At 50.6% G+C, this 15,367-nt stretch overlaps 7 protein-coding genes across 7 annotated transcripts; 2 read left to right on the top strand and 5 right to left on the bottom strand.

The window, feature by feature from the left end:
• On the bottom strand, positions 1-1,704 carry PMZ80_007474 (uncharacterized protein; the record flags this gene model as incomplete). The annotated part of the gene is made up of 1 exon (XM_064875882.1): positions 1-1,704. One exon carries the CDS (start codon positions 1,702-1,704, stop codon positions 1-3), a length of 1,704 nt encoding a protein of 567 aa, XP_064728146.1.
• Positions 1,705-2,950: 1,246 nt separating this feature from the next.
• Positions 2,951-4,750, top strand: PMZ80_007473 (uncharacterized protein; the record flags this gene model as incomplete). The annotated part of the gene is made up of 1 exon (XM_064875881.1): positions 2,951-4,750. The coding sequence occupies one exon, from the start codon at positions 2,951-2,953 to the stop codon at positions 4,748-4,750; it is 1,800 nt and encodes a 599-aa protein (XP_064728145.1).
• Positions 4,751-5,929: 1,179 nt separating this feature from the next.
• Positions 5,930-6,691, bottom strand: PMZ80_007472 (uncharacterized protein; the record flags this gene model as incomplete). Its single annotated transcript, XM_064875880.1, has 2 exons — positions 5,930-6,121; positions 6,194-6,691. 2 exons carry the CDS (start codon positions 6,689-6,691, stop codon positions 5,930-5,932), a joined length of 690 nt encoding a protein of 229 aa, XP_064728144.1.
• A 404-nt stretch (positions 6,692-7,095) lies between these two features.
• Positions 7,096-8,567, bottom strand: PMZ80_007471 (uncharacterized protein; the record flags this gene model as incomplete). Its single annotated transcript, XM_064875879.1, has 3 exons — positions 7,096-7,561; positions 7,636-8,029; positions 8,201-8,567. 3 exons carry the CDS (start codon positions 8,565-8,567, stop codon positions 7,096-7,098), a joined length of 1,227 nt encoding a protein of 408 aa, XP_064728143.1.
• A 480-nt stretch (positions 8,568-9,047) lies between these two features.
• On the bottom strand, positions 9,048-10,878 carry PMZ80_007470 (uncharacterized protein; the record flags this gene model as incomplete). The annotated part of the gene is made up of 4 exons (XM_064875878.1): positions 9,048-10,066; positions 10,112-10,210; positions 10,256-10,435; positions 10,482-10,878. The coding sequence occupies 4 exons, from the start codon at positions 10,876-10,878 to the stop codon at positions 9,048-9,050; spliced, it is 1,695 nt and encodes a 564-aa protein (XP_064728142.1).
• Positions 10,879-11,971: 1,093 nt separating this feature from the next.
• Positions 11,972-13,045, top strand: HOM6 (Homoserine dehydrogenase; the record flags this gene model as incomplete). Its single annotated transcript, XM_064875877.1, has 1 exon — positions 11,972-13,045. The coding sequence occupies one exon, from the start codon at positions 11,972-11,974 to the stop codon at positions 13,043-13,045; it is 1,074 nt and encodes a 357-aa protein (XP_064728141.1).
• A 232-nt stretch (positions 13,046-13,277) lies between these two features.
• PMZ80_007468 (uncharacterized protein) lies at positions 13,278-14,996 on the bottom strand (the record flags this gene model as incomplete). The annotated part of the gene is made up of 3 exons (XM_064875876.1): positions 13,278-13,508; positions 13,725-14,395; positions 14,672-14,996. The coding sequence occupies 3 exons, from the start codon at positions 14,994-14,996 to the stop codon at positions 13,278-13,280; spliced, it is 1,227 nt and encodes a 408-aa protein (XP_064728140.1).
• Between the last annotated feature and the right edge of the window lie 371 nt (positions 14,997-15,367).

The raw sequence follows: 15,367 nt of genomic DNA, 5'->3' as shown, positions 1-15,367 counted from the left end.
TCATCGTTTACTCCTCCTCTCCTCATCTCTCTTTTGCCTCTTCCTCGACTCTGCTGCGATCATATCCGACAGATCTTCCTGAAATTCTTGCCCGGCAAACGGTTGCTCCTTCCTCCTCTGCTGCTCATACATCTTTTGCAAGTCTTCCTTGTCCATGCCATCTCTTGCTGCTAGATCATCAGGATTCATCGACACGTCCACATCTCCTGGCTTTTTCCTCTTCCTCGTTTCTTCTTGCCCAAGCATAGGAATATTTTGTTGAGCTGCCTTGAGATCATACGCTCGATCACCACCGAAGAACCCTTCCACTCTTGTCTGTCGTTCCGGTACCACCGTGTACGCTTGTCTCGGAACTGATGATTCTTCCGTCTCTGTGCCCCTCCTCTTCCTTAGATCAAACTCTGATACCGTTTCTGTTCCTCCGATCTCCGTCGGTACTGATGACTGCATTCCTCTCGATGTTTCAATACCTGAAGTCTCTATGCCAGCACCGCCATCTTCTTCATCTTGCTCTTCCTCCTCCTCTTCCGATTCTTCTTCCTCTTCCTCCTCTTCTGGCGCCTGGAGCTCACCCCACAAGTCCTTCTCGATTGGCGCACCTTGCTGAGTATTTTGCTGCTGTTGCAGAACACCAAATATGTCACCTCCGTACAGAGGCCGATTTGTGGCTTCATCCACAGGTGGTTTACCGTATCCACCAGGGTGAAAACCCCAAGATGCACCCGGTGGCGGTGGTGCATTGAGACCAGGTATCTTCAGAGCAGGATATGATGGTGGTGGACCATATCTCTGTTGATTGATCAGCCATGGGGGCGGTGCACCTGGTGGCATATTTAGGGCTTCCTTCAGTTCATCTGACAGCTCACCTGGCCGTAGATGGCGAAGATTGGTTTCGTACTCTTTGCCCTCGTAGTAGACCTCGCCATATCTTGTCAATTCTGGTTTTGTTTGAAACTTGAAGAAAGCTTCATACAGCTTCTGATAGTCGATATCTAGCTTACCCATCTTTGGCTGCACTCGTGCTCTCTGCTGTTGCTTAAGTGATGCCTCATTCTGCTTTTCTAGCACAGCGTCTCTCATCTCGGCAATGCCCGTCTCTTGAATGAACTTGGGCAGCGAAAACGCCGGTTTTTCGACACCTCGCTTGGAGGACAGGTACTCTCTCTTCAAGGACCAATGTGTTGGAACCGGCACCACATTTCGATATGACTTGATATGTACCAGCAATTTCGGATCCGGCGCCGAGGTGTCGGTCCACTCGACAAGATCTGGCTTGTTGACCAGCGCCTTCAATTCTGCAACAGACAACATATTCTGCTGCTTCCGCTTCTTCTTGGAAACTTTCTGTATGCCGGCTTGCTCTTCTTCCTCGTCAGGAATATCATCGTTGTCATCTTCGAAAAACACTTCTTGCTTGTCTTTCTCTTTCAGCGCTGGGTCTTCTGCCTTATCTTCATCCTCGAATTTGCCTAACACGTCCTTGTACAGATCGAACAGTGGGTTGCTGTCGTCCACGATCATGGGCTCGGCACTGGCGCCATCCTGCTGAGGCTCCGGCGTGGAAGGCGCCTTGAGCTCGGGTGACTCTTTGCGTTCGTCATCCTGTGCCGGGGTTTGCTCTTTCGTTTCCTTCTCAGCTGCTTTTTTCTCTTTCTGTTTCTGTCTGCGCAATTGATTCTTAGATAGCTTCGCAGCAGCAGCCATTGTGAGTTACCTTTGACTGTAAGATGCTGCGATAGAGACAGTCGTGATCGGCGCAGTACGTGCAGTACCCAAGTATAATATTGTTATCGAAAGACACAACTGAATTGGCATTGGAGTCGAAAGACCAAATGTGATCATCCCGGTACGGTCACGCAGAACTACGCCACTTGTGCACTTCCGGCTATCTAGCCGACCGTAGCCGATTCTTCTTTGGAAATTGATGCTTGCACAGCATCTGTTGTGTCTCTTCACATCCCATCAATCCGAGTCGTCCTGCGTTGCTTTTAGCCATCATAAATCGTGTATAGTACAATATGTCTAGCTTTCTGTTTTCTTCGTTATCGCGTACACCTTATCTCCATCACAATCGCTTCATGCTGGGCTAGTCGACCTCATGGAAGGCGCTCCTCAAACGACGAGTGACCTTCTGTTACACAAAGTCATCATGCGCCAACCACGTAAGTTCCTTAATTGGATTTCACCTCTTCACACCCGACTTCTCACTTCTACAACAAGCGGTGTATATTATCTAAACATATTTTTATCCATCACTTCTTCGCAACGCGTGATCTCGCACCTGACACGCGCCTTCTGTGTTATGCCATCATGCGCCGCTCGGTATCACCTGCAGCGACCAGCCAATAGACACTTCCAACAAGCCTGCAGGAAACGACCAAGGAATCAACTCTAACCTACACTGTCTTTCGCCGCAATTCTCGGATGCCCCAGATCCACTGCCTCTGTTGATGCACGGCCATCACCGCTGGAAGCCCGCTATGAAGCGGTACACTGCCATTATGACGCGGTCGGAAACCTGGGGATGTGTGATCGTCTCCGTACTCTGTGGGGTCTCGATTCTTGTAAGTGACTGATCTGGAAGTTCTACCGCTACGTACCAAGACAAAAAGAAGTATATCACGACTGTCACTGCCTGTTGTTTGCTGCTCAAACCTTCGCCTGGAAGCAATCTACGTGTGTTCCTTCCTAAATACAGGTTCTCACCAAGCGGAAAGCGCCAGCGTACCACATCCTCCGGGCGAGGATCTGGTCTTCCGAAAGATCTACCATACATCTTCGACGTCAATATTTATTGCCATACTCATCCTTCGGTGTCCTCACTTTCTCGTCCTCGCCAGACATCTTTACACGACATAGATTAGTCTTTCGTTCCTCACACTAACCCTCTTACCAGACTGTGCTTCACAAATACCTGCAATACAACGCTTTTGGACTCAACATCGTCAATATGGCATCCACCTCAGTGTTCCAACCACAATCCAAACACAGCATAAAGAGAAGCTGGTGGAAAGAGTCAACAGTATACCAGATCTACCCTGCTTCCTTCAAGGACAGTGACGGCGATGGCTGGGGCGACATCCCCGGCATCATCTCTAAGCTCGACTACGTCAAGAGTCTTGGCGTCGACATTGTCTGGCTATCTCCAATCCTGCAATCGCCTCAGCAAGACATGGGCTATGACATCTCCGACTATATGGATATTGATGATCTCTATGGCACAATGGCAGACCACGATGCTCTGATCAAGGGCTTGCACGACCGAGGCATGAAATACGTCCTTGACCTAGTAGTCAACCACTCAAGCGATCAACATCCCTGGTTCCAGCAGAGTCGATCGAGCAAAGACAACCCCTACCGAGACTGGTACATCTGGCGCCCAGCCAAACATGACGAAAGCGGCAACAGAGTACCACCGAATAACTGGGAATCTGCCTTCTCTGGCTCAGTCTGGGAATGGGATGAGACTACTCAAGAGTACTATTTACATCTCTTCGCCACCGGTCAACCAGACCTAAACTGGGAAAATCCAAAAGTCGTCGAGGCTGTCCACAAGATAATACGGTTCTGGTTGGATCGTGGTGTTGATGGCTTCCGAATGGATGTAATCAACTTTATCTCAAAAGAGCCTGGTCTACCAGATGGCAAAATCACGAAACCAGGATTCCTCCAATCTGGCGTTGAGCACTTCGCATGTGGTCCGCGGCTGCACGAATACCTTCAAGGGATCGGAAAGATCATTCGAGAGTACGATGCCTTCTCTGTCGGCGAGATGCCTGGCGTTACCGACACAAAGGAGATCCTCAAAGGAGTTGGTCAAGACCGCGGCGAACTAGCAATGGCTTTCAACTTCGACATTGTCGATATCGATCATGCACCAGAAGGCAAATGGATCCCACGGCAATTCACCCTTAGTAGACTCAAAGAGATCGTACAAAAGTGGCAAACTTTCATGCTCGACAACGGGGGTTGGAACGCAATATACATGGAGAACCATGACCAGTCACGTACCATATCTCGATACTGCTCAGATGCACCAGAGTACCGTACACTGTCTGCTAAACTCCTCGCATCACATCTCGCTCTGCAGTCGGGTACGCTCTTCGTCTATCAAGGTCAAGAATGGGCACAGAAAAATGTTCCTCGTGACTGGGACCTCAGCCACTACAAGGACATTGAGGTTATTAACCACTGGAAGACCATATTGCATGACCACCCAGACGACAAGGCACTTCAAGAACGCACAAAAAAGCAGTACTGGCTGATCGGGCGAGACAACGCACGTACACCGATTCAGTGGAACGCGAACGACCGCTATGCAGGCTGGACTACGTCGGACCCGTCTAAGAAACCATGGATGGAGATCCACCCTGACTACAAGACCTGGCACGCCGAGGCTGCAGTTGCCGATCCCGACTCCGCCTTCCACTACTGGCGCAAACTCCTCGCGCTCCGCAAGAAAGAGGTCGACACTCTGGTTTATGGCCGCTTTCAGATGCTAGACATGCAGCACGAAGATGTCTGTGCATATGTGCGGACTTCTGATGATGGTCGAAGAGCACTAATCATTGGCAACTGGAAGGAGGAAATTGTTCACTGGACTGTGCCGAAGGATGTTGCAAGTCTACTAAGTGAAGAGAATATCCTGCCAGACTTCAAGAACTACAAGGAGGAGACGCTGTTTAAGACACAGGGTGGCGTGACTACTATCACGTTGAGACCTTACGAGACAGTCCTTGCTATTGGATGATTTGGGGGGGGGGGGGGGGGGGGGGGCGGTATGACTGGGCTGTCGTGGTTGTTTCAATGCTTGTGCTTGGTTTAGCTCCGAGTTGTTGGGATACTTAATGGTGTATAGACAGGGGTGGACATTTGGCATGATAGAGGTAGAGGTTGAGATCGAGTTTGTGGTTGGTGATATTCCTGGATAGGCACTTGTCGTTCATCAGATCGTTTACACGCGCTTTCCTTGCCTCTATGTTTCTTGGTCCATCTTCTCTTACAAAAAATCGCGCTACAATGCCTTCACCTCTGCTCAGGTCGATAGAAGTATGTTTCAATGCTGGGCACTCCGTGCACTCGCCCCGCAAGCGGAATGGCCGCATCATGATATCACAGCGGACCGCTATGGCAGATCGCTTGGTGCATATATGCCAAGCTTGTTGTGGGAAGCTCCCTTCTTGTATACTCATTGCGATTGCTAACCACTGTATGTCCTATATTCCGATTGGCTGTTCAGCACTTGTCACTGTTAGGAAATCTGGACTCTCTCCCGATTCGATTCAGCAACGAAACGGGTTTCTAGCCTGCCCAAGCCGTAGCGCAATAGTATTTTCTTGAATCCTGCTGTCGTCAGCCCATCGGCTTACTCGATCCGACGGGATTGAAGCGACAGATAATCCATCTGCTCAAGGGCGGGCAGTCGACCATTTCGTTTGCAGTATGGAGCGCATGCTTCGCTAGCCTCTCTAGCAGTCGCATAGGAGCCATCTTCTTTCTTGTACCAGATGGTCTTAGTCAGCAAGTTCCGCCTAGACATCGTTCGGAAGTATATTTGCGTAGGTATTAGGTCCATTAACTGAACAAGATTCCGTAATTCGATATTCACCCGGATTGTCGTTTCTAAGCCTTAGAAACACATATTCCTCACCATCGCCTCCACGTCCGCTAATGGATGGCCTTGTGATAGCGGTTTCATTTTCACAGGGTGTATGATCAGAGGAGAGCCCCCCACACATCGTGGAAATCGTAATGTCTTCTTCGTCGCAGATCGCGAGGATCTCTCTGCTGTGGAGTGTGCAGTAACCACTACCTGTGTTCACAGTCAGTAGGCAAGGATAGTAGTCTCACCGTGGTAGCCCGTTGACGCATGCCCCTGGTACGGTGCCGATCGTCCCTCCTTTAGTTTGTACTTAGCGAGACTGGCCTGTTAGACCTGTTTCGCTTTGTCTTTTCGCTCCAGCTCTTGGTCCAACCGCTCTGACAGTCGTAGCGCTAGACCACTTCCACCCAGAGGCAGCGTTAACAGTGTTCCCATCATTTTAAAGCCATGATATGGGATAGCGTTGAAGGACTTGAGGTCAATCCCTCGAGGTCGCTTCGCGATCGAAGTACATAGTCGCTTAGTAGTGTTAGTCCATGGACCATCGAGTGTGGTCATATAGCGCGTCTGTAATCAGCAATACCGGGCTACCCTGGCGAACCGCGAGATATGTCGTGCGAATACCACACTGGGCTTTGGCGTTCCAATAGCATGTGCAATTGCCATTAGTGGTCTACGGAAGTAGGAGCTGAAAGACAGGCTTGCGTGGAGGATAGAGCGATGTTGGACTGTGAGTAGCAGTGTCGCTGCTGATAGTGTGAATGTGTCCAAGAATTGCCAGGTTGCCTCGGGTGAGACCTGCAAGATGGGATTGCGCGACGTGACGCCGCTCAAGAGAGATGTGATGAAGTGGAAGGCTGGAGATATCATATCGCGGACATTGATGTTCAATTGGCCGATGTTGACGTCTCCTTGGATGACGCGGGCGTAGCCGGATGCGAATGTTGAGTCGAATGTTCTGCCGATGCGTTCGAAGAGTCCGGGAGGGCTATGAGGGATGCTATAGTAGTCGCGTTCACCACCAAGATGCTTGAGAAATTGGACATAGCGGATGCATGCAGCATAAATGTCAACGTATCGGAGTGACATATCTAAGATCAAGCCGGTCCGCGTTATGTCGTTAACGGGCCCTGCTAGCATTTGCACAATATCTCTATTAGCAATCGCGAAACTCTCTCTCCAAGAAGGTATTGATGATTCACATTGTATTTGGGAAGCAAGAGACCGTGACGAGACTCATCGCACAGGCTACCCCGCTTGTCTCGACGATGAAGTTGCAAGGCTACTGTGTGTTGACTCACGTTCTACTCGCTGCTGTTATAGGGCGAGGGAGGATGACATACATCTCGGAACTTGAAAATGAGATTCTGCCTTGTAAGGCTTATGATGAGTGGGATCCAGCTGCGCTAGCTGGTTGTCTACCTCTCCGTAGGATAATAAAGCCACAGTACAGTAGTATTGCACCCCAATACGCGCCCAAGAACACCTCAGACTCAAGCGACCAGGAACCGTAATTGCCCGAACGCTTTGAATGCCCACCTGTCGTGCGTGATACCCAGGGTGTTCTTGAACTGCATCATCTGCTGCGAAGTTCTGGTATGGAAGTCTTGATCGGCAGTCCGCTGCAGAGGATATCCCTTATCGAGTAGAAAACGCCTCGCCATGCGCAGATCGCCACGCCAGACACCCAAGCCAGCGATATTTATCTTGGCAATCTTCGGTACAAGCTCTGCTTCGTCGAACTGGCGGTCGACGTATCGAAACCACAGTCTGATACCATCCAATTTTGTTTGTGCGTCGGTGTCGATGGGGTCTATCTCCCAAACGTACCGCCACTCATATGCAGCTCTCCTCACAAACCTCCGACTCAATACCTCCACCTCGTCTGCGAACATCTCTCTCTCATCTCCTGACTTGGAATCAGACGTCTTTCGCTTGGCATATTCCAGGTTATCGGGACTCAGGATATAGTAGGCTAGAAGTGCCAGCGTCTCGCTTGGTGCATGTGTCGTCTTCTCCGTTGATCATTAGACATCCACGGCCAATTCCAGCCCTTCGCGAGGAGAGCGCCATATGTGGCAATTCTATCGAAGACTGAGTTATTCTTGGAGAAACATCCATTGCTTATCTGACAGATTCTGTCACGCGCGCCAACGACGGGGCCAGTCCACTCTGTGATACAACGTTGCGACATCATCGCGGCCTCGGAGTAGAACATACAGGCATCGTCGAGACGATCTTCAGTGTAAGCGTGATTGCCTTCCTCTTTCAAGCCATAGAGGAGCTCGTGCCAGCGTTCCGGTCGTCCTGTAGGTTTGATGATGGTCCTGGCGATATGGTTCAGTATTGGATGTGTGAGTTGTGTGAAATCAACTGCGCTTGCGTTGCGGATCATTGCGATATAGAGAATGAAGTCTGGTAGCAGATCTGCCACTTCATTGTGGTATCTTGGTGTGATGTCGAAGGAGAAGTTGGGCCATTGTGGTACATTTGCGGCCCAGCTAGCACAAAGCGCAAATGAGGTCGATCTATTGAACGCGAATATGCTATGTCGGATCCGTCATGCGCGAAGCGGTCTTGATACATCGCATCCATGACCAAGTCGTGCAGTGAAGAGAAATGTGGGTGAAGCAAGCAGGTCGGCAATGATTGGTTTCGAGAAGCGCCGCTGAGGTACTTCGAAGGGCACAAAATCTGTCGGAGGCAAAGGGACCGCTGCATCAGAGGCGATATAGTGGGCTACTGCTATCCAGCGATTGGACTTGGGCAGGATTTCCAGAGCCTCCTCTCGAATTTGTCTATTCGTGGATAGCAGGTTGACGTCGATGCAGGAGGGTGTGCCGAAGGCACAGCTAGCCTGCTCGTTGACCTCAAAATATTTCTGGTAGATAAGTCGTTTCACCTCTAGTGGCATCCCCAGCAGGCTCAGTCGTGCTGGTTCTGCTGGAGCAGTGTCAGTCGCCATAGTACCGGTGGATATGATAAGGAAGAGCAGAAGCATTCTTGCCCGGAGTGGCGGCTGCCGTTGAGGTTATACTTCGCACGGCTCTTGTGGTTGGTTGCCGACAAATAAATGATCAGCAAGTAGCAGTAGTGGGAAGCAAGCCGAGGACGTTTTGAGCAATCTGAGTCGTTCACATCTAGCGTTCACTGCCACCATCTCCATGCGTTCCCAAGTGTTGAAAGCGAAAGGCATAGTTGGCGACAGGTGGAATCGAAGGAGACATCGAGACCCTAGTAGTCGATTAAGATAGGGTGCTATGGAGCTCATGTGCTCAGAGTTCTCAGTCGATGATTGTTCGTCTTATGTGTCCCGGGAGCACGCCTATTGTAGCATGAACATGAACCGTCTCTGTAACATGAGTCATTCGTCAGCTATGGTTCCGTTGTCGGACTTGTAGATTGTAGCTGAACTATAGCTTACCGATACTCGCCTCTATGCTATCTACTTTCTCTTCTCGAACTTGAGTCGCAACGGTCCTGGCTGTAATGTCATCCAGTCCTGCTGCGTTGTCAGGAAGCGTCGCTTTGCCCCTGTACGTCCCATCTCCTCTGAAGTCACGTTGTCTGCGAATTTGATGTCGAAATCCAAGACGAGTCTTGCAATAACAAGCTTGATCTCCATCAAAGCGAAATATTTCCCTGCACAACCGTAAGCACCCAAGGAGAACGGACAGAACGCCCTCCTGTCAAGGATCATCTCCGGTTTCGTAGTCCATCGCTCTGGTACGAACGAATGGGGATCCACCCAGTATCGTGGATCGCGCTGTATTCTGTAAGTGGGCACTGATACCACCGCATTGCCAGGAATCTGAATAGAGTTCGAGTCGTCCAGCATATCGGATGCATTGTCCAGAGGTATCGTTAGACCTTCTCGCGGCACAACCCTCGGCATGCCTGAAGGTACTGGTGGATGAAGTCGAAGTGTCTCGTTGATGATTGCTGCAAGGAAGTTTGCACCAGAGAGCAATGGCCAGTTGACAACACTTCTGCCCTGACCATCCGTGTTGAAAGCTGCTGCCGTTTCTTCTCGCAACTTTGTCTGGTACTCTGGCTGGGCGGCCAGACGAAAGCACAGATTGACCAGTACTGAAAACGAAGTGTCAGCGCCGGCTAGCATGATCATGAAGACGTCGCTTTCGAGGTCATGCCTTGATAAAAACTGCTGCGCTTCGGGATCCTTCTCTGATAGAATGTACGACATCGCATCTGGAATCTCAGGCTCCTGTTGCATTCGTTCGTCTAGCGCTTTCGTCGAAAATTCCATCATGGCGGATTGTGGCTCGGGCATGAAAGGTATCTTCATGAGGCTAATAGCCAACCATGGTACCTGCGTGCCATAGACAGCAAACTGCAGATAGTCGGAAGCATATTTGATGCCTTGGTGAATTTTGCCAGTCGCGAGCTGATTCCAATCCCGTGAGAAGCAGAATTGTGCCATGACGTCGAAGGTAATGAAGTGCACTGGTGGTTTTAGTCATAGTCAGAATGCTAGAAAGCGCGACATACTCCAGTCATTGACAGATACTTGTTCGCCGTTGCGCTCTGCTAAGCGATGAGCAAGCAGTTCTGCCATTTGGGTCAAGCGTGGGAAGAACGCATTTGAGGCTATCTCACGTCAGTCGCGGTACTCACACATTGATCAATACCTACCATTTGAGCCAAGAGCTTTGTCCCAAACAGCTCTTCTCAGTTTATGTTTGTGTGGGTTGCGCTCTGATTGCACGCTCACCAGTCCGCCGATCAGGTATGAAGGCGGTTTGGTGCAGGGTGAATGGCTGCCATAGATTGCCTGGAGAGCCTCGACATGATTGATTGAGAGATTGTTAGGCCCTAGCAACGTCAGATGTCTGATCAATTATTGCAAAGTTGAGCATACCTGTCCGTACTACTTCACCATACCGTTCGTGAAGCTGATTAGTCAGGCTGTAATGAGCTCCTGCCTTCGCTATATGCTTGACCTTCCACCATGCTGATAGCCGTGCCCATTTTGGACCTTCAAAGTGCTTGAGAGGATGTCTGTACAATCGATAGACGGAGATTGTTCCGAATAAGGCGAGGCCGTATATCCCTATGAGCGTTGCAGCGAAACAGACCGCTTTGAGTAGGGAGTATTCTCTGGACAAACTGTAGGTAAGTAGCAGCCAAGTCGAGTTGACGCCGAAGATGATTCGAGGAACCTGCTCGTCGAATTCATGGCGCACCCAGTACAGCTTGTGTGAAGTGTACCCTGCGATGGCGAAACCAGCAGCGAGTACACTGGGTGTGAGCAACATTGTTAGGCGATAACGGTTGAAAGCATTGAAGGAGATGATGGTTAGCGGAGATGATACCTTATGCGCATCGTTCAGTCGCGATCGTGTTTGCGTGCTAGATTATCACTTGAATTATCACTTATGCACGGGTATCGTGAAGATGGGTGTTCCCGAGCCATCCTCCGCTTTTCCTTGCGCAAGCGTTGAAGCCGTCTCGGCTGGCTTACTATGGACAATATCAGAGTGAATTGGAGGCACGCTTGGGATGAAGTTGGACCACGAATGCAGGGTAAGCGACCCAGGGCGGCTTGGAAGCGAAGTACGCGCATGGTCGGTGGTAGTAAACGAACCCTGTTGATTGGCTTTGTCTAGTAGGATTTCATATATGCAAGCTCGTTAGCTGTCAATCTTCCAAGACATTCGTCGGTAGCAACGTTGCCTGCATTCATCTTACCAAATTCACGCTCAATTCTACAGGAGCAAAGACCTGCATGGTTATCGTGGTGGTGGTGACAGTCAACGACTTCTAATGCTATAAACCCTGATTATCAGGTGATACTCTGTCGATGCTTTTCGTCATGCAGCTCGAAGCGACATGTCAGAGCTGCAGAAGTCAACATTTTTCAGGCTAGCTCTCACATGCTTTTTCCAAGTTGAGCCGTTCTTGCAGTAACTCATGCCACCAGCAAGAACAAGAGAAGCCTAGTGCTGTCACACCCGGGTTGTCGTCGGCCCAGAATGAAATGCATGGTACCCACGTTCGTATCAAAGATAGCAGCTGCAAGGCTCAACTTCTATAACAGAAACAGGAGACCCGAGACACATTCTACAAACCGGTGCTCACGATTCAACCGACCTTTTCTTTCCCCAGCACGGACGCGTCGCGCTGATTGACACGCTAGGATCTAAGCCAGCCTCGATCTGGAGACTGGTCCGGTGCCGCGATGATGATGGGCAGGCACGCCCCGCACGGTTTGCGCCTGCAGCGGCATCGGCACCCCGCAGAGAACGCAGCTGCGCTTTGAGAAAAAGTTGTGTACACGAACCGAACCTGGAGTGACCAGAAGGAGCTTACAATCAGATATCAGCCGACCTTCTCGTTCTCACCAACGAAATGGCACCAATCTACCTCGCAATCATCGGGCTTGGTGGCGTAGGAAAAGCATTCCTAAGCCAACTGGCAGCGCTCCAACTAGGCTCAATAACCAAACCAACCGTGATATTCGCTTCTCGATCCAGCAAACAGCTTTACAATAAGGACTACACCTCAATCGATGCCTCAACGCTTGACTCCTCCTCCTCGCCGCTTCTGTCCCTCTCCGACCTCACTTCATGGCTCGCAAGCGCACCCGGGAAAGTCATACTGGTAGATAACACATCAAACCAAGATGTCGCAGACTCCTACCCATCTTTCCTGGAGAATGGAATCAGCGTGGTCACCCCAAACAAGAAAGCTTTCTCATCGAATCTGAAACTATGGGACGACATCTTCAGCTCGACAACCCCGTCCGCTCTAATCTACCATGAATCCTCCGTTGGCGCCGGCCTGCCCGTAATCTCAACACTCAAAGACCTCACAGCGACGGGCGACCAAATCACTAAGATCCAAGGCGTCTTCTCCGGCACAATGTCCTTCCTCTTCAACACATTCTCACCAGTCTCCGGTTCCGGATCCGGAAAATGGAGCGAGATCGTCTCCCAAGCGAAAGACGCAGGTTTCACAGAACCAGATCCCCGCGACGACCTAAACGGAATGGACGTCGCCCGCAAATGCACTATCCTCGCACGTCTCGCGGGCCTCAAAGTTGAAGGACCAGATTCGTTCCCCGTACAGTCGCTCATCCCGAAGGCGCTGGAAAGTGCAAGTTCCGCCTCAGAATTCATGCAGAAATTGCCGGAACATGATCAGGAGATGGAATCGTATAAAGAAGACGCAGCGAAACAAGGGAAAGTCGTACGGTTCGTGGCGAGCGTGGATGTGCAGAATAATAAGGTTAGTGTTGGGCTTGAGATGGTTGAGAAGGATAGTCCGATTGCGGGGTTGAAGGGGAGTGATAATATTTTTGTGTTTCATACCAAGAGGTATAGCAGTAGTCCGCTTGTCGTGCAGGGAAGTGGTGCGGGCGGTGAGGTGACGGCTATGGGTGTTAGTGCGGATTTGATTAAGGCTGTTGAGAGGTTGAGTTAGCTGACCTCACGCCTGAAAAACAGAGTGAGCAAAAGTTCGTTGGCTAGATTTCAAGTTGGTCATGTAGGTGGATACCAAACCGACCTGACTTCTTCATTTCCATAAGACTGAAGTGAGCGAAAGTCTTTGGATAGATTCTAAGTCGATCATGTAAATAGATAGATATCCATACCAACCAGATCAAAGCCTTCTTTTTTCAATATCATCGGACAGTCCAAGATCTCGTTATTTACTACGACCGTAGATACCCCTTAACAGCCTCACCCCAGACGGGCCCACGCTTATACACGTTCATGGCGGGCGCATTGCCCGTCTTGAGACCGTCGATTGCGTCTGCGAGGTCGTCGCCTAGACCTTCGAGTTTAATATCGCGGAGGGTGTCCATGTAGGTTTTGAAGGCGAAGACTATTGCTTTGGAGGAGGGGAGGCGGTGGAGGGTTTGGCGTTCGGTGCGGAGGAAGGTCTGGTGAGGAATTAGTGTTGCGTTTGGGGGGTTTTTGAGGGTGGTGGAAGATGGACTGGGCTTGGGGCAATGCGTGGAGGATGAGGATTCATGATGGTGTTGTTAGGGGTGTTGATATTGAAAGGATGGTTAGGGGTGTAATTGGGATGGGAAGTCTGGGCACGGGCGCGAGTAGGTGTTCTTGGGCAGACGTGCCAGTGTGATGTGTTTACTTGCCTTGCCCGGGTCCACTTCTGTCAGAGCCTTCTCCTCGCTGTCCGCCTTCCCATGGTTCGTGTTCGGATCAGGCGAGAATAATTCCTCGTGTTGCGTGATTGACCAATTACTCCGTCTGACGTACTTGCCTACTTCGAGGCTTTTGAAGTAGCGGTCCATGCTTCCTTCCAGCTTGTCTGCGTAGCCAGGTACAGGACCATGAATGGCGGCTAGTCGTCTGCCAAGCTTGTCTGGTGGATTCCAGCCTGATGGGCATATACAGACGTAAGCTTCGAGGGTGTACTTCGGGTCCTCGCTGTCCTCTTCTGGCAGGAGGAACAGGAAATCCTCGTCCACGATCGAGCCAAGGGTCTGAAGCAGGATTCTGGTTGATGTGACTTGGGCCGGCTGTGCGGGAAAAACTTGTTTTGTGATGAGGTTCTCGAACATGAATTGAGTGCCGGTCTCGAAAGATGCGTAGTGCAGTTTGAACATGTTCGGAAAGCGTTTGGGAAGGTACGTGCCGAGCAGGAACGTGTAGAGTTCGCGGACGGCGGGTCCGACTCGTTTGTCGTCGTTGACGCCGATGCAGACGTCGCCGGACTCTCTGATGATGCGTTTTCGGTAGGCTATCCGGTCGGAGTAGGTTCTGTCCATTGTGATGAGTTCTGATGGGTTGAGGTTTTGGATGGCTGATTCGTCAGAGAAGTCTTGTTAGCGAGATGTTCATTAGCATAGATTCCAGTACGGTGCTTGAAGTTTGCGCCGTGTCGGCGGGACTCGTAGCCTTCAGACATCGAAGGTTGTATGGGAATGCGCTATTCCCACGCAAGATGGCCTCCTCCATAATAGCCAGCCTCTTCCTCATATCTTCTGGTCAGATCTGGTCCATGCTCGGGAGCAGAGGAGGTACGTAGTCATGCTGAGGCAGGCCAGAACACGAGGTCGGTGGGCATGCGCAGACTCACCCATGGTCAGATGGAACTTCGGTTTGAAAGCCCTCAGCTTGACGGTGTCCTCTTTCTTCCAGTCGAAATTCTCTAATGTCTCGACCTCCGGAAAATCTGGTGCTTCGAGAAACTGCCTATTCGCTCCCTTCTTCGCCGCTTCTCTGTTCTTCGACACAATCTGCCGGATAGCCAGGGAAACGAACAGCACGAACAGAGCAACATTTGTCTGGTTCTGCTTGACGAAGTCAACGAATACCTGATATGCGCTCTCGTGTTGTGCTGTACTGGACTCCGATAGCCATGCTTCACGAAGGGCCTCTTTTACTTCCTTGAAGCGATCCATGCTGTTCAGTATTGGCTGGCTCTGCCTGTGTTAAATATGCGTGCGTCGACCACCAAGCAATTCAACGACCACACCGGACGCTCATTGTTAACTTAGGTAGTCTTTTATCTTCTTCTCGAGATTCTTGGATCCGCCTTCAGACCACCTCGATATCTCTTGGCCACGACGGCGTACTCCTAGCTTGGATAACTCAAGCAAAAAGCTCCTGCAGGTGACATCCGCTGTGGATACGAACGACGCGTGACGAGCCAAACCTTCACGAATCTGGGGAGATGCACCTGCTCAAGGCTGACGTGAAACGCTAGCCTTTTCTGGACAAGAACGCATGTGCTATATTCTTCGTTGATGCAAGAGTATCTCATACCGTCGGA

The sequence above is a fragment of the Knufia obscura genome (genome assembly GCF_036327395.1).
Source record: "Knufia obscura strain CCFEE 5817 isolate CBS 148926 chromosome Unknown scaffold_9, whole genome shotgun sequence".
In the NCBI taxonomy this organism is placed as follows: domain Eukaryota; kingdom Fungi; phylum Ascomycota; class Eurotiomycetes; order Chaetothyriales; family Trichomeriaceae; genus Knufia; species Knufia obscura.
The sequence above is the reverse complement of the archived record's forward strand: the minus strand, read 5'-3'. Positions and strand labels throughout refer to the sequence as shown.